At 32.2% G+C, this 14,941-nt stretch overlaps 3 protein-coding genes and 1 non-coding gene across 5 annotated transcripts; 2 read left to right on the top strand and 2 right to left on the bottom strand.

Annotated features, from left to right (window-relative positions):
- The first annotated feature begins 265 nt into the window (after positions 1 to 265).
- LOC123711580 (recombination repair protein 1-like) lies at positions 266 to 5,981 on the top strand. Its single transcript, XM_045664177.1, has 6 exons — positions 266 to 419; positions 905 to 1,898; positions 2,211 to 2,372; positions 3,282 to 3,845; positions 4,468 to 4,648; positions 5,440 to 5,981. Exons 1-6 carry the CDS (start codon positions 393 to 395, stop codon positions 5,579 to 5,581), a joined length of 2,070 nt encoding a protein of 689 aa, XP_045520133.1. The 5' UTR covers positions 266 to 392; the 3' UTR covers positions 5,582 to 5,981.
- Trnap-agg lies at positions 4,938 to 5,009 on the bottom strand. The gene has a single exon. It is a non-coding gene; the product is annotated as a tRNA-Pro (tRNA).
- A 3-nt stretch (positions 5,982 to 5,984) lies between the features above and the next one.
- On the bottom strand, positions 5,985 to 8,605 carry LOC123711581 (histone PARylation factor 1). Of its 2 annotated transcripts, XM_045664180.1 has the most exons (6): positions 8,575 to 8,605; positions 7,804 to 8,436; positions 7,423 to 7,571; positions 7,052 to 7,281; positions 6,435 to 6,688; positions 5,985 to 6,138 (listed from the first exon to the last, which is right to left on the bottom strand). In XM_045664180.1, exons 2-6 carry the CDS (start codon positions 8,359 to 8,361, stop codon positions 6,079 to 6,081), a joined length of 1,251 nt encoding a protein of 416 aa, XP_045520136.1. In that variant the 5' UTR covers positions 8,362 to 8,436; positions 8,575 to 8,605; the 3' UTR covers positions 5,985 to 6,078. The 2 variants fall into 2 exon arrangements, with proteins under 2 accessions (XP_045520136.1, XP_045520134.1); XM_045664178.1 differs by lacking the exon at positions 8,575 to 8,605 and having other exon boundaries at positions 7,804 to 8,511.
- Positions 8,606 to 8,881: 276 nt separating this feature from the next.
- LOC123711582 lies at positions 8,882 to 14,586 on the top strand. The gene is made up of 2 exons (XM_045664181.1): positions 8,882 to 9,232; positions 12,147 to 14,586. Exon 2 carries the CDS (start codon positions 12,169 to 12,171, stop codon positions 13,042 to 13,044), a length of 876 nt encoding a protein of 291 aa, XP_045520137.1. The 5' UTR covers positions 8,882 to 9,232; positions 12,147 to 12,168; the 3' UTR covers positions 13,045 to 14,586.
- Positions 14,587 to 14,941: the final 355 nt, after the last annotated feature.

The raw sequence follows: 14,941 nt of genomic DNA on the forward strand, positions 1-14,941 counted from the left end.
TCATTTATAATTGGTCTAGAATTTAATGAATTTCGTTTTTTTTGCATTAAGCAGAAGGTTGTTTATACTAAACCAATGGACAATCGAAATCCGAGAACTAGGCATGTATTCATCGATATCATGCTGGACTTTTGGTCGATGCACTGAGTTGCTTGTTTGGTTCCACAGCTTGGTTGGAAGCAGTGACGTTGTGCATGTAAAGTTGTCGTTATCTGTAATGTTTTATATTATAAAATTGGCGCCAGCAACCGTGGTTGTTGTCAACGTCAATTTGAATATTATCTAAAACTTAGCTCGTTTCCGCCTTGCTCGACGCATAAGCCGGGATCGCCGGTTGCTATATTTATTAAAATTTGTGTGATTAGGCATTATTTTCATTATATTTAGCTATTATGGCTCCACGAACAGCAAAAGCAAAGGTAAGTTCAAGTATTTATTGAGTATTTTAAGTTTTAAATTTATAGTATAGCACGTTGTTTGTTTGCTGCCATGAACTGGTTTTGCTTTGTTAACGACGAGTATCTATTCAAAAGCGTATAAAAAATGCTGGAATTTGATGAAAATCTATTTTAGTGGGCAAACTAGTTGTTTATACGTTTCAACAAATGTTTAAAATACCGATTGAGGATATAAGCCTTTCTGCAAAAAGCCCGCGTGTTAAGTAACAACCGTTCGTTGAAAACTGTTTGGCGCCTTAATTATTCTCGTTTATATACAGCATAAATACTACTCTTATACGTTATTCCTTACTAGAGAAAAGTGAAATCAGTGTAAATTCATATGTAGCATTCATGTTTACATGTATGTAACCATTTGCGTCGTATAAAATGTGATATCGTAATCTTATTAAAATAACAGCACAAAACATAAGATGTCGCTAATACAATATTTTGGTATATTACAGAAAGTAGCAGAGGTCAAAGCTTCTGTTAGTGATGCACCAAAAAACAGAAGAGGAAAAGCTAAAAATGAACCTCAAGAAGATGAAAAAACTGAAGTAGTAGAAAAAAAGACTAATAGACGTGGAAAAAAAATTGAAAGCTATGATGAAGAATTGAATGGAGCTGATGAGATATCTGAACCACCAGCAAAAAAAGGTAGAGGTAAAAAAACCGCAGCTAGTATAGAAGACAAACCTGATCAAATTGATGACAAATCAGCTAAAGAGTCTGGAACTCCAGATGAAGAAAATGATGGTAATGGGGATGCTAATGGTCATTCTGAAGATGAAATAACTGCTCCTGCCAAGGGTAGAAAAAAGGCAACTAAGAAAGAAACTGTTACAAAACCTATTGAAACTTCCAAACCAAAAGCAAAACAAGGAAGTGTGGAACCAGAAGAAAAGGATGAGGAGGAAAAACCAAGAGGAAGGGGTAGGGGGCGAAGAGCTGACCCGAAACCAGAATCTGATGAAGCTGAATCTGAATCAGTAGAACAGCCAGCGAAAGGTCGTAAAAAAGCACCTTCAAAGAATGAAAAAGATGCAGCTAAAGCAGCTAAAGATGAAGAAAAAGCTGCAAAAGCTGCAGCAAAAGAGGCAGAAAAGGCTGCCAAAGATGCAGATAAAGCGGCTAAAGCTGCTGCAAAGGAAGCCGAGAAGGCAACAAAACTAGCTGCAAAAGAAGCTGAAAAAGTTGCAAAAATAGCAGCAAAGGAAGCTGAAAAGGCTGCCAAACTTCTTGTGGCTAAAGAGACAGAAAAAGAAAAAGGTGCAGACAAGGAGACTAAAGACAATGAAAGCAGTGAAGAGACTGCTGAACCTGATGCAGACAACAGTAATGACAAAGACAGTGAAGCTAAAGCCAATGCTGAGCCAAAAAAAGGCAGAAAAGGTAAAGGTAAACTCAAAGAAGAAAACAATGATTTAAAGGAAGAAAAGGAGTCAGAAAGTGAAAAAGGTTGGTATGATGCATAAGCAACATATATAGAAAACATTACAAAATTTCTTATGTATGTTCTATTTTAGGAAAAAAAAATCAAATTGCATTTTAAAGTGATGGATCTAATTTTTTTAAACAAAACAAGCCAACATTTAGTTTAAGATTACTGAACTTCAATGTAGATTTAATGAATAGAATGTATTGTTGCTTGAATTTTTAAATATATAGTATTTATGTCAAAATTGTTTCATAAAATACTTGATATTTATATGTACTTCACATAGATATCAATAATAATAATGATAAAAGATACATTTCTTACACTTTAAGGAGACTCAAAAGAAGATCAGGAAATGGAAGTAGATGATACAAAGCCAGCAAAATCCAAACGTGGACAAAAGAAAGTCGTAGAAAAGGCCGAAGTAGAGGAGGAATCTCCAGACACTGGAGAACCCAATACTAAACGCAGACGCAAGACGCCTGAAGACAAGGGTAATTAGCTTTATTTAAATATGTTATCATTTAGGGTTCTCCTTTCTTTATAATTTAGTAATTGCTGACTTGCACAATGTTTTAAAACTAAGTAGGATTATTATTAAGCTGTTAATTTTTTATTCAGTTATGTGAGGGATGTCATAGACTTTCCATCGGCAAAGGATTGTAGACTTACACTGTTGTATCATATAACTGACATTAATTTTGTTTTGTATTATGATGATTAAGTGGATTCATTTATTTTTAAATAAACATTTTTCCAAAATTATTATTTTATTTATTTTTTACCTTCGGCTTAATTATTGGGTTTTTTGGGTATAATTGGCTGATTTGGGGATGGGTAATTATTAAGTTATGCTAGTTATCAGTCATCATGTCGCATGTTTTTAATATGTTAATACTGAAACATAACCTTGACTATTTAAACTCTGTCTTAGAGATAATAAGTAAAACTTTAAAAAGCAATTGCCATTCTTATTTTATGTACATTTATAGTATCTGATTATATTGTTTAACATTGCTTAAATTAGTTCTTTTTGAGGTAGGTTCAAACTAAGTGCTTAAATACTTAAACGAGGCTAGTCAAATAATATAGTGTCTATTAAATTGGCAATAAATTTGTATAGCTTCTAATTACAATTTACAAAGTGGATGAAAGGAATAAGTTACAGGTAAGGTACATTCATAAAAAAGGTACATTTATGTATCATAGTTTTAAGTGGTCTTAAAAATTGTATATAAATTATCTACTCTTATCTACTAGTATTTATATAAGTGTTAACTGCAAACATGTCTTTCTTAAGAACCAACATTAACAAGAAAACAACTATTTAAGAGTCATGTGGAACTAACAACTGATGCATGTAAATAATTCACTCTAAAAATAAAGAAAGATTTCTTTTCCAGGCGGAGACACTAAAAAGAAAGTCAACAAATCGTCAACACAGTATGAGGATATAGATTTTTCTAGCTTATCCAAAAATACTCTGGGTAAAGAATGGAATTTCAAAATATCCTGTTGGAATGTGGACGGAATCCGGGCTTGGCTAGGCAAAGGCGGTCTTGAATATATTAACTACGAAAAGCCAGATATTCTTTGTCTGCAAGAAATTAAATGTTCTCGTGACAAGCTTCCAGAAGAAGTGGCAAATGTTCCGGGCTATCACGCCTACTGGTTATGCAGTGATAAAGAGGGCTACGCTGGCGTAGGTATTTACACAACAAAGTTAGCGATGAACGTACAATATGGCCTTGAGAATGAGGAATTCGATGACGAAGGCCGAATTATAACGGCTGAATACGAACAATTCTATTTAATTTGCACGTATGTACCGAACGCCGGACGAAAACTCGTAACATTAGATAAAAGACTTAAATGGAATGAAGCATTTAGGAAACATGTAAAATCATTAGATGAAAAGAAACCAGTTATTATATGCGGGGATATGAATGTGTCACACAAGGAAATAGGTAACTTTTTATTTAATTATATTTAACGGTTAAAACGCCTTATTACTAAACCTACTTAAAAAAACATGAATTTAACTATGGGCCAGCGGCTTGGGCGTACTTTTTATATAGTTTCCTTATTATAAACATATATTGTCTTAAGAAAAACTAATTTAAATTATTTCAAGCTTATCTTTGAATATGGCTCCAGTGAACGTAAATTATCAAATGGGTATAATTTAAATAGTGCTGAAATTAACTCTACGTTGACGACCTTGGATAAGGCTGAGCTATCCATATGATTTCCAACTACATGTGTATTTGCAATTTATGTATATTTTTGGCTTGATTTAGCCTGTCTGGAAATTTTGTTTTTTTTTTTAAGTAATCAATGGGTGCAGTTTTACTAATAACACTAAAATCTATGAAAAGTTTACACATTTACATTTTAAAATCATGTAACTAATGAGTATATGCTTGTATTTAACGCCTTTTGTCTAAACCGCTGGATTGATTTAAATGTAGTTTCAAGTTTCGTTTTATAGATATTTCTCTAAGAATTTTGTTCATAATAATTTATGTCGTTTGAAACTGTCTGTCCCACAAAAAAGGAGGTTTTACGAATAATGTGTTAAAATCACAGATCTGACGAACCCCAAGAACAACAAAAGAAACGCGGGTTTCACGGACGAAGAACGCGCGGGTATGACTGAGCTCCTGTCTGATGGTTTTGTTGACACCTACCGCCATCTATACCCGGATAAAGCGAGTTCATACACTTTCTGGAGTTACATGTTTAATAGTCGGGCCAAGAATGTTGGATGGTAAGCATGAAACGATACCTATTTATTATAATACTGATAAACAATTAGTGTGGATAACTTTTGCGTAAATAACATTATATATTGGGGATATCCTCAATAAACGAAAACGTATAAGTCCCGTCATACGTTTTGAAAACGTAACAGGAATGTTGAACAATTCAAATACGTAACTCGCTGTAATGTTTTTCTAAAAAAATAGCTCAAAATTTACAATTATTTGCGTACATTAAGCTAATATACTTCATGTAATGTAACAATGCTGGTTAACCAAGAAAAAAAAACAATTTGCGGGCTTGTCCGGGATTTGAACCCGGGACCTCTCGCACCCTAAGCGAAAATCATACCCCTAGACCAACGAGCCGCTTGAAAGATTTCCTAAATTAACACACGTGTTGTGAGTCGAGACTTTCTAAATATAACGTCATCAAAGAGAGTGAAGAATGTTGTCAAAGTTACGAAATCGTTATAAAACTTTTATTGCCTGGAGGTTCTGGTTTTGATATTCGGTAGTGTAGGTTGGCTTTAAAAACTTCTATGAAACAGATTCAGACATATTTCCGCATACAATCTCTACTGGGAGGTTATTGACCTGTCAAAGATAACAAAACAAAATAAGCAATTAAGAAATTATCTTGTAACCTTTTTTAAACTGTACCTTCTGCTGCTTTAAATCTGATTTGACATTTGTTTTTATTGATGTTTTGTTACAAGTCCTTGTCATCTGATTATGAGTAACTATGAAATAAACAATTTCCTAGGGATCCTAATACACAAATTATTTCTTTTTTCAGGCGTTTGGACTACTTCATAATGTCAGAAAGGCTAGCCTCAGCCCTTTGCGACAGCGTCATCAGGGACAAAGTGTATGGTAGTGATCATTGTCCAATAACACTCTTTCTACACCTCAGTAGCGCCGACAAACCTAAGGAATAACTGTTTACTCTTCAAAATCCAGAACTATTTTTCTATGACTGATTATATTTCGATTGTAAGACTGGTTTCTTATTTTCCGTTTAGTAGTAGAGACCTTTAAAGATTTGTTTGTGATGACTGTATATAACTAAAATCTTTCAATAACTGTTGTTTGAAAATGCTAAAAAACTAATTCATTAAAGGTCTTGTCCTTACATCAGTTATTGGTTTTCTTTGTAATCATTTCATATATTATGTAAGAAAATTTAGTGTGAGTGAAAAAACATGATAATTAAAGTGATGTTGCCCTTGATAAGGTTTCCTTTAGGCATTAGCATTCTTTAAACAATATAATTGACTGAATTCAAACACAATTGTATTTGTTATGTGTAAAAGGTCTAATAAAATTGGCAGTTCTTTATAATTTATTTTATTTTATCTAATAATTTTATCATACACACAACACATTTTGAAAGTTGAGAATTAAATTCTCATACTTTAAATAACTAAATAATATATCACATTTTGTTTCCCCATAGTGCCATATATGGCCCTTTGCGACGGTATTTCATGTGAACCTGAAAATGGAATGCAAAGACTAGACATTCAAAACTGTTGTTTTATCAGCCAAATTTGCGGCAAATTATGATATACATGTTACAGTATCTTACTAAGGATATTCAATCTTATTTTCATTATAACTATCAATTTAACACTAGAAGTTTAGGAAATGGTTTTATCTGTTAAAAGGATTCCCATAAAAATATAGGGTATGTGTTGTGTTTGTTATCCTCAAGAAGAGAGCTATCATAAAGGGTTTTCTAAAAATTGATTATATGTGTGCATGAAACTATATAGATTAATCAGAAATTACCTGAATTATTTTAGCAAACTCCTCACGCTGTAACAATGAATATGATGATGTTAATAGGCTCAAGGCACTGCTTTGCAGTTCCTTTATTCCTGAACAAAACAATGCTACACCTGCCTCTAACCCCGTTCCAAAATCACATTCATCTATTGCTATGCTTGAATATGTTATTAGTGGTTGTATTTCTGATAAAATTTTATTTTTCGCCACAACTTCAGTTGCCTCTTCTAATTTTTTAAACATTTTCTTTATATTTGCTGAAATGTTGTATGTGTTATAATTTTAAAATATAGAAAAATATTTATCTTGTAATCAACATAATTGTTTATACACTTTATAGAACTGAAGGAGGAATGCAATTTGTATATATATACAGAAGTGGTCCAGACACAAGGTCCATGACCATTTAGACATATCTCAAAAACTACTGAACCAATTTAAATATTAATATTTGACTAGACATTCTCTAACATTACAAGAAATTTTTGGACGATTTTCAAACAAAAATTCGAACAATATCAATTACAGTTACAGATACAACTCCTTTTTTAAAGTTTGTAGGAAACTGATTAAGATGGATTTATATAATGTACTGGCTAAAAAATAAAAACAAAACATACCATCTGTTTCCACTAACTTTCTGTAACCAAGCTGAGTCTTCTTATTATAAGGCACAACAATGCCAGCCCCATGAAATGTCTTGCAAGTCATATTCTTGATTCTAGGTTTTTTATCCCATTCTTCAATTGAGTAGCCATTGCTTTCAGCCCATTTCTTAACTTTCTCTGATAATTTCTGACATGCAATAGACATAAAGGGTGATGATGATTTCTCATTTTGCAAAAACCAACTGTAATTAAAATAAATATCTTTTACTGTTCTTAAGTCTGAAGATTTACTAAAGCTAATAAATTAAGTGATATTCTCATTTAATTTATATATTTCGTCTACATCAATATCTAGGTCTAAAAATATATGTTTTTTTACTTACTAAACTGCACCAAATATATTATCCGAGACTGGAGTTATCATATAATCTTTAGCACTATCATTTTTCGCCAAGAATGTGGGTTTTTCCTTAGGATTATCTCTATAGTATCCTATATGTAATTCACTCTTCCCTTTTTTCTTTAAAATAGCCTTAAAACAAAATATAGAATATTCAAATATACTTTGTTTGCAGGCATTATGATAAGTCTAATAATATTAAGGACTGTGGAAACACCAACCCTTAATTAATTAGTAAAGATAGGTAGCCTTCCGCATCATAAACATCATGTTGATTTTTAGAATATGAGACTCTGATTTCTTTATTATGTTCCTTTAAATTTAAAGGTACTGTGAAAAGCTAAGTGAAAAATGATATCTTTACCTGATATTCTGGTACATCATAGAAAAACCTCCAATGAACTAAATACAAATCTTTATCTTCCACTTTGGGTAGTTTACCTAATAATAAATCAAAAGGTCCAATCATTTCCAAATTTACACTAGCCATTAAATGTTCAACTGACGATGATTCTTCATTCAAACACTCAAAAAATTTAAAGAAATCATCAGGCATTTCAACCTGAAAACACTCTTTGTATATATTATTATCAAATTCTTTATTGTAGTAAGTTAGATTGTCTAATTTTATTATACTCATAATGTCCATCTGAGTTGCAGTGTTTACTGTCATGGTACCAGGAACTATTTCATCTGATTTGTCTTCTTGAATATTACTACAATTAGCAATAACCTTCACATCAGTATTTTTCTTATCATATGGTTTGAAACGCTTGTTCATCTTTTCATCTTTATTCTTAGCTTTTAATTGTGGTGGGTGCTTGTATGTTTGGTGATGATCTGTATTTTTCTGATAGCATTTTGCACCATATTTGCAAATAATTCTAGGATCTTGTTTATAATCCTTCCATTCGGATGACATTGTATGTACGGTTGAGAGATATTAATGTATACAATTAATCACAGGTACTAATTATAACAAAATACTTAACAATTTCTGGAAAAAATGTAATTAGGTGACATTCCCGCGCAACTTTATAAAAATTTGTAATAGTTAGTAAAATCTTAACAAATTTTTATGAATATGATTTTAATAAAAAGTAAACCAAATATGCATTAAACAATAAATAAATACCCAATAACAAATAGTAAATATTTCGTAATATAGTAAATTTCCATGACAATAGTTTGTACCACAGATATCTTATAATGTATCTATTATAGATTTACTACTTGCTAGTCTCCTTCCTACAATCAAAAAGTAACCAACTGTTACTAACAAGATGTTTAAAAATTGCATTTTTTATTTATATTTATTATTGTTGAGATTGTTTTATTAAATTAATGTCTGTGGTCAACCAGGTTAATCAAGACAATTGACACTAACCAACCGATAATGTCACTACAGTGTCAATTAATCAATTTGTCAATGGAGGCGAGGTGGTCCGTGGACTAGTGGGTCATCGGGACGCGAAAATGATAATATTTGTGATATATTTTTTAATTTCCTGACAATATGATTTTTGTTCATTAGTAATTGAAAGTACAGTGCAGTGACAATCAAAATTATGATACCATAATTTAAATTTAAATGCAACGAAAAAAATAAAAAAGTCATGTCTATGTAATTGTGGGTATACCTAAGAAAATTAATGCTATGTCAAATACGGTTTCTACCAAAATCGTTCAAAATAAAATTTAAAATATCAAGGACATGAACACAATATTAATAAGTCGTCGTCACTCAAAGTATTTGTCAATTGTTGCGGTGTTCGGATTACGTTTTTCAAGTGGTAAATATCTTTTAGATATGTGCTAAGTCTGCTTATTGTAGCTATATAGTTTTCTTCCCTTGTAATGTACCTGTATGCTTTCAATCAGTTGTTCTGCTTTGCTTATCTTCGCTTCTAACAGCTAGCTATATTCTCGGCTGCTGCTGTTACTGTAGTGAAACTGATATACCTTCCCGGAGACCGTGCTAAAACATATTTTTTGTTTAGGCCTGAAAAATATGAATGTCTATTTAAAACGTTGGCCAATTAAAAATCAAACTGAATCGTTTGAGTTTCAATAATTATATTTTTTCTAACTTCACTATAATGCCGTTAATGTCCTGTGTTTTTAATCTCTAATCTATATTTAGTTGCATTGTGTTGAGTTCATACTGTTTGTGCCCAGTGCATGTTGTTTATGGCTACAGTTATTATATACAAGGCAACATTTTACGCAACACGATAAGCCGAAATTTAGCAAAGGGAATTATAATTTAAGACTGTAGAAGGATCATTAATAATTATCTGTCTAGCGAACATTTTTGTTTAAGTCATACATTAAATTGGGTTATTAATTTAATTAAAATAGATAAAAAGGAACTTCCCCAAAAAAAAAAAAAACAACTATCAGGGTATTCAGAGTTGATACTAAGCGCTGAGAATGAAACTGGTGGGTCTAATACGTATTGGATTTGACATACGGGAGTCATACTTAGCGCTCAGTCTTGACTCGGAATCGTACCCCGTATATATGACATATTGAGTGTTACGGCGAGATATATTATGTGTAGTAATAGGTGTAGCATTGTTAAAAACATTACAACTTGTTATTTTACCTCACGTAGGTTTTTTCATAGAGAAGGATGAATGATATTCGCCATGGACAACTAGATAGTACTATGCATATTTGCTATTAATAAATACCACATATTTTTGTATCATATTGAGTATCGAGATAATTACTGTAACTGTCGAACTATAATGACGTAGCAGTGTTGTCAATATAAATATTAAAAAAAAAACCACAACTGTGTTTTCAAATCCCACAATAGTTCCGGACAGACTCTAAAAAGTTGCTTCTTAAATTAAGTAAAAATATAGTTACAGAAAATGATTAGTCTATAAGGTCATATTGAACAAATCGAAATTGCATCAAATTTTCGAAAATCTCTTTCTTGACCTTCAACTTGCCTTTTAGATTAAGTTGAGTATAGATGACTGAATAGCTTAAGTTAATTAAATATCTGGTATTACTCTATATTATTATATTTTGTATATATAATAATTGCCCGTAACGGATTTACGAGCTTTGTTACAATGTGAGTGTCCATGGGCGGCCGTATCATTTAACAGGTGAGACTCGTGCCCGTTTGCCTCCTATAAGTTAAAAAAAAATTAAGGAACGTAAGATTAATAGAAATGCAAATAATAACCAATTTTTAAAGCACGAATAACAATTCCAAATTCTTGTCTTCACAATAGGACGTTTTAAGCTAATTGAAGCTTTGTCTTTTAGGAACACTGCTTCAAAGTCAGTAGTACGGATTGTTTCAAATATATTTTTGATCAAATTGAAACTTAATATAGGTATTGTGTATGCAATAAACTCAAGGTTTTGCAGATTATTCTAAGATCTAAGCGTCAAAGTCGTTAGAGACATCCGTTACCTTTACAAACCAAACTATGCCAATAATCATGCACTACTTCAGTGTGGATTATATTGTAGATTTGTAGTATTTTACAAAAAAATGTAGTATTCTAATATATTGCTTAATAAAATAATTTGACACAGGTAATTAAAAACAAATCTGACATGTTAATAGTCTAGACTCTAAAATATTTCACGATACTGTTACTGTTATAATACTTCATGTCACTAACGACGACGTGATGACCAATAAGATATTTAGCAGACGCTCTATCAATCTATTTACGGTGAGCAAGGGTCGTTTAAATGTCTTTAACGTTCAGAAGTCGAAAATGTATTATTTTTACACATAGCTAATCATCTATATGTATTTGTATCTAATCACCTGTGTCACGATATTTGGAGTTATCCATACAAATAATATTTAATCGAAGACATTTAGGAAATCAAAAATAGCACCAGCGCATTAATGTTCGATTATTATGATTGTAGCAATAAAATGATAATCTGATGAACTGAGCCAAAACGTTTCCATTCTCTGTGCACTATAAAACTGTGGGATTTGTCCTTGTAATGTATTTGTAAAATTTCTAACCATTTTCACGGAACTCTCTGAAGTGTAAATGACTCTGTCTCTTTAGTTATTTATAAGTTTCCACGAAAGATGAATGTTAATGTCAACTGCTATGTAATTTGAATAATATCTTTATTTCACAATTTTATCATGTCATTATAATATAATAATATAACTGTAGAAAATTTACCACTGGTGTGATTGAGTGTATAACTTTATTCTTAAAAATGGTACGTACAGACAAAATATTATTTGATAATCGTGAGGACGCAGGCATTACTTTTATTTTACACATTAATTTCATAAAAAGTTGGTTGTCCTCTTTATATGTATACGACATTTCATTGAACGTTTTTTTTTATTTGTGTGTATCAATACACACAAAGAGAAACATAATATTAAGGTGATATTACGCGTCCCAGTTACGTCGTTGGTCGGTTAGTCGGAGCTTTGCGGTAACTAGTAAACGGAAATCGTCTAGAGACGACATTGTATTACAGTCTTCAGACCCAACTACATTAAATATAATATCTATTTTTAAAAATACAGTAAAGCTTTTTGAGACCCTTAATAGTATTGGCTGTTATATTTTGTATAAGCTTTTTTAGTTGAGTGCTTAAATTTCGTTATCGAAAAAGCACTTTATCTGTCATATCTCATTGGATGGAGTGGTTTGGTGATATTACCATTATCAATGACTGTTTATTTTGCAGGAAATGAACATTTGACCACGCGATGGAGAATCGAGATGGATGGGCTGATGCAGAATCAAGCACAACGGAAAATTCCACAGATAGTTCACAAGCTGAGCGAGATCGAGTCCGGATCGAGTTTTATGCCACATACGACGTCATGACGGGTGTCCGAATAGCCGCCACTTTGGGCGGTTTTTTCGCACTTATGGTTTTTTTAATTGTTTATAAAAGCCGTAGTAAATCAGTCAAGGCATTGAACGATCCGAAGCTGGTTGAATTTGCTGAGGCTGTTGTGGCCGAGGAAGAAGCGGTGGAAGAAGAAAGGCAGCTAAATTTAGCCATAGAAGAGGCTCTATCAGAACGTGCACGATCCCGACCCTCGTTAAGCGAGGAGCCCCCATGGCCGCGTAATTCACGATTTTCATCATATGGTGGTTATGGTAGTTTACTGGCCCCTCCAAGACGGCTTTCGGGGCATCGTGGAGACTCTTTACCCGGATCGGCTTTAAAGTTTAATGAAAGACGATTTTCGGGTGGTCCACGTGACCGTCGATTGAGTTCGGCAACTTGTTCTAGTTCCGGGAGTTCCTATTTAGAAAGGCGCGGCTCTTCAGTAGTGTGTGCCCTTCCGGAGCGACGTCTCTCGCCCTGTCCAAGCGAAAGACTAGCTCCACTAGCTTCTGTTGGTAGTGTAGGTGCATCATTTGCTGTAGAAAGTGATCTTGTATCAGTAGGAGCAGACTCGGTATTTGCGGAAGATGATGCGGATTCCACTGATGGTGAAGTTGAGCAATTCTCAACGGACAGTGGAGGTGGAACTGAAGTGGGTGCACTGGATTGCACAGAACTTACAAGTAGACCAGTATGTCCCACCAGTTTCAATCGCGCCTCACATTCGCGTGAAACGTTATTCTAGTCCCCAAAATCCTATGTTGAATGTTACCTAAATGTTATTTAGCATAAATAATTAAAATATCCACATATCAGAATTAATTATTTATTGTAATTTTTTTATCTTATCAATTTACGAGCCCTAACATATCATTTAATATTTATTATTAAATATGATCATTTGTACTTTCCTATAATTACTTAGATTATTAAAGTAAAAAAATATATTATTAATTTGACTAATAAATGTGATGTGAGTTAAAAATCTTTAAAATCTGATATGTTGATATTTTAAACAAAAATTATTTTAGATTGTACATAATTTGTTTTTGTTATTGAATTGATGTATTGCGATGTTGATGTCCTTATAGGCGATGAAAAATGTGTGGAATCTTTGTATAGGCCGTTTCAGTTCAATTTAAAAGATCAAATTACCGTAAACTAATATTTTAATTATCTTATTACACTGTAGCCAACATTGAAGAGTTTAAAATAATTCGTAAAATACAGCACCATCAAATGGACTTATTTCTTGAAGCACATAAATTTTACGTGTTGAAACAAATCTCAGACTAGACTGAAAGACTAGATAACTTTGTTTTCTGCAAATTCTTTAATGTTGTAATAAATTATTGTTGTGCCATTAGTTATGGAAAAATTACATTGCATAGTTATTTGGTGTTGCTGGTTACACCACGTAGTGTTCTATGTAAGTTGAAAATGAAGAATTTACCGAATTAATCTTTTGTAGTTATATTATATCATTTACATAATGTAAATAGTTAAGATTTCCCAACATTTGTACTTTTGATTATTTTATATGAAGTTACACGCACAATGGCCTCGTAAACTTAGTACCTTCCAATCGCTTATAAATTCTTATTACTACTAATGATAGTTAATCAATAGCTAATAGAAATATAAAATTGATACAGTATTTAATTTCGTCAAGTTCATTATGGCTTCCTGTTAACAGACTCCATGTTTAGTAAATTTTTAGAAAAATCGTTTCTGTACGTGTATTTAGTATGTTGTCTTAAAAAACAGCTCTCCTAAACGAAATATTTCTGACTGGCTTATAAACTTATCATACTGATGTTTGAGCTTGAGCTATGTAGAATATAAATTATAGATAAATTTCCATAAAGGGTAAACATGTATAATTTCTAAGTTGTTACGTAGTTTATTTATATAGTTAAAATGTTTGACACCTTTTTATTTTTATCTGTTGCAAAGGGCAGGTAAAATCGATGCGGCCCTTGACCAAAACAGAATAAAGAAGCGGCCTAAAATGTTGCTTTGACCTATCTGCGAATATTATCGTTTCAAAAATACTGCCACCATTTTTCTTCGTAGATGATGTTGTGGACACGAGAATTTTATTGATTCTAGTGTACCATCCCGTATAGAGCGGGTCCAGTAGATTAACTAACACAAATCGTTATTACGATTTAGATTTACGTGTTAGTTTATGTAACTGTTCGTTGCTCGAATAAAAAAGAGCTCCCTGTAGTCTGTAAAATGTTGAAATGTATGTAAAAATATTGTAAATATATAACACGAGTCATTTGCTGTTTTATTTTTATGTTCGCATTTTCGGTTTACTCTGTAAACAAATCGCGAGCATTAAACTATAATAAAGATAAATATGACTCTATAAATTTTCTTTATCGAGAGAAAATAGGGAATGACGCCGATCACGTCCGTTGTTTTGTGGCTTGTGGTTCTTTTATGAGCGTGAAAGAATTTTATATATCGTCATCAGCTGTATAAATTACTATTTTTGTTCTTACTACCTAATTGATATTATAAACAACATTAACAACGTGTCTGAGTCCAGCATTTCAAAAACATCTTCAATATAAAATACTCCTTTTTTGTGGCCAGAATTTTTATGGCAAATAGTGCATAGTGCATATTTA

This window comes from Pieris brassicae, chromosome 7 (genome assembly GCF_905147105.1).
Source record: "Pieris brassicae chromosome 7, ilPieBrab1.1, whole genome shotgun sequence".
Lineage (NCBI taxonomy): Eukaryota > Metazoa > Arthropoda > Insecta > Lepidoptera > Pieridae > Pieris > Pieris brassicae.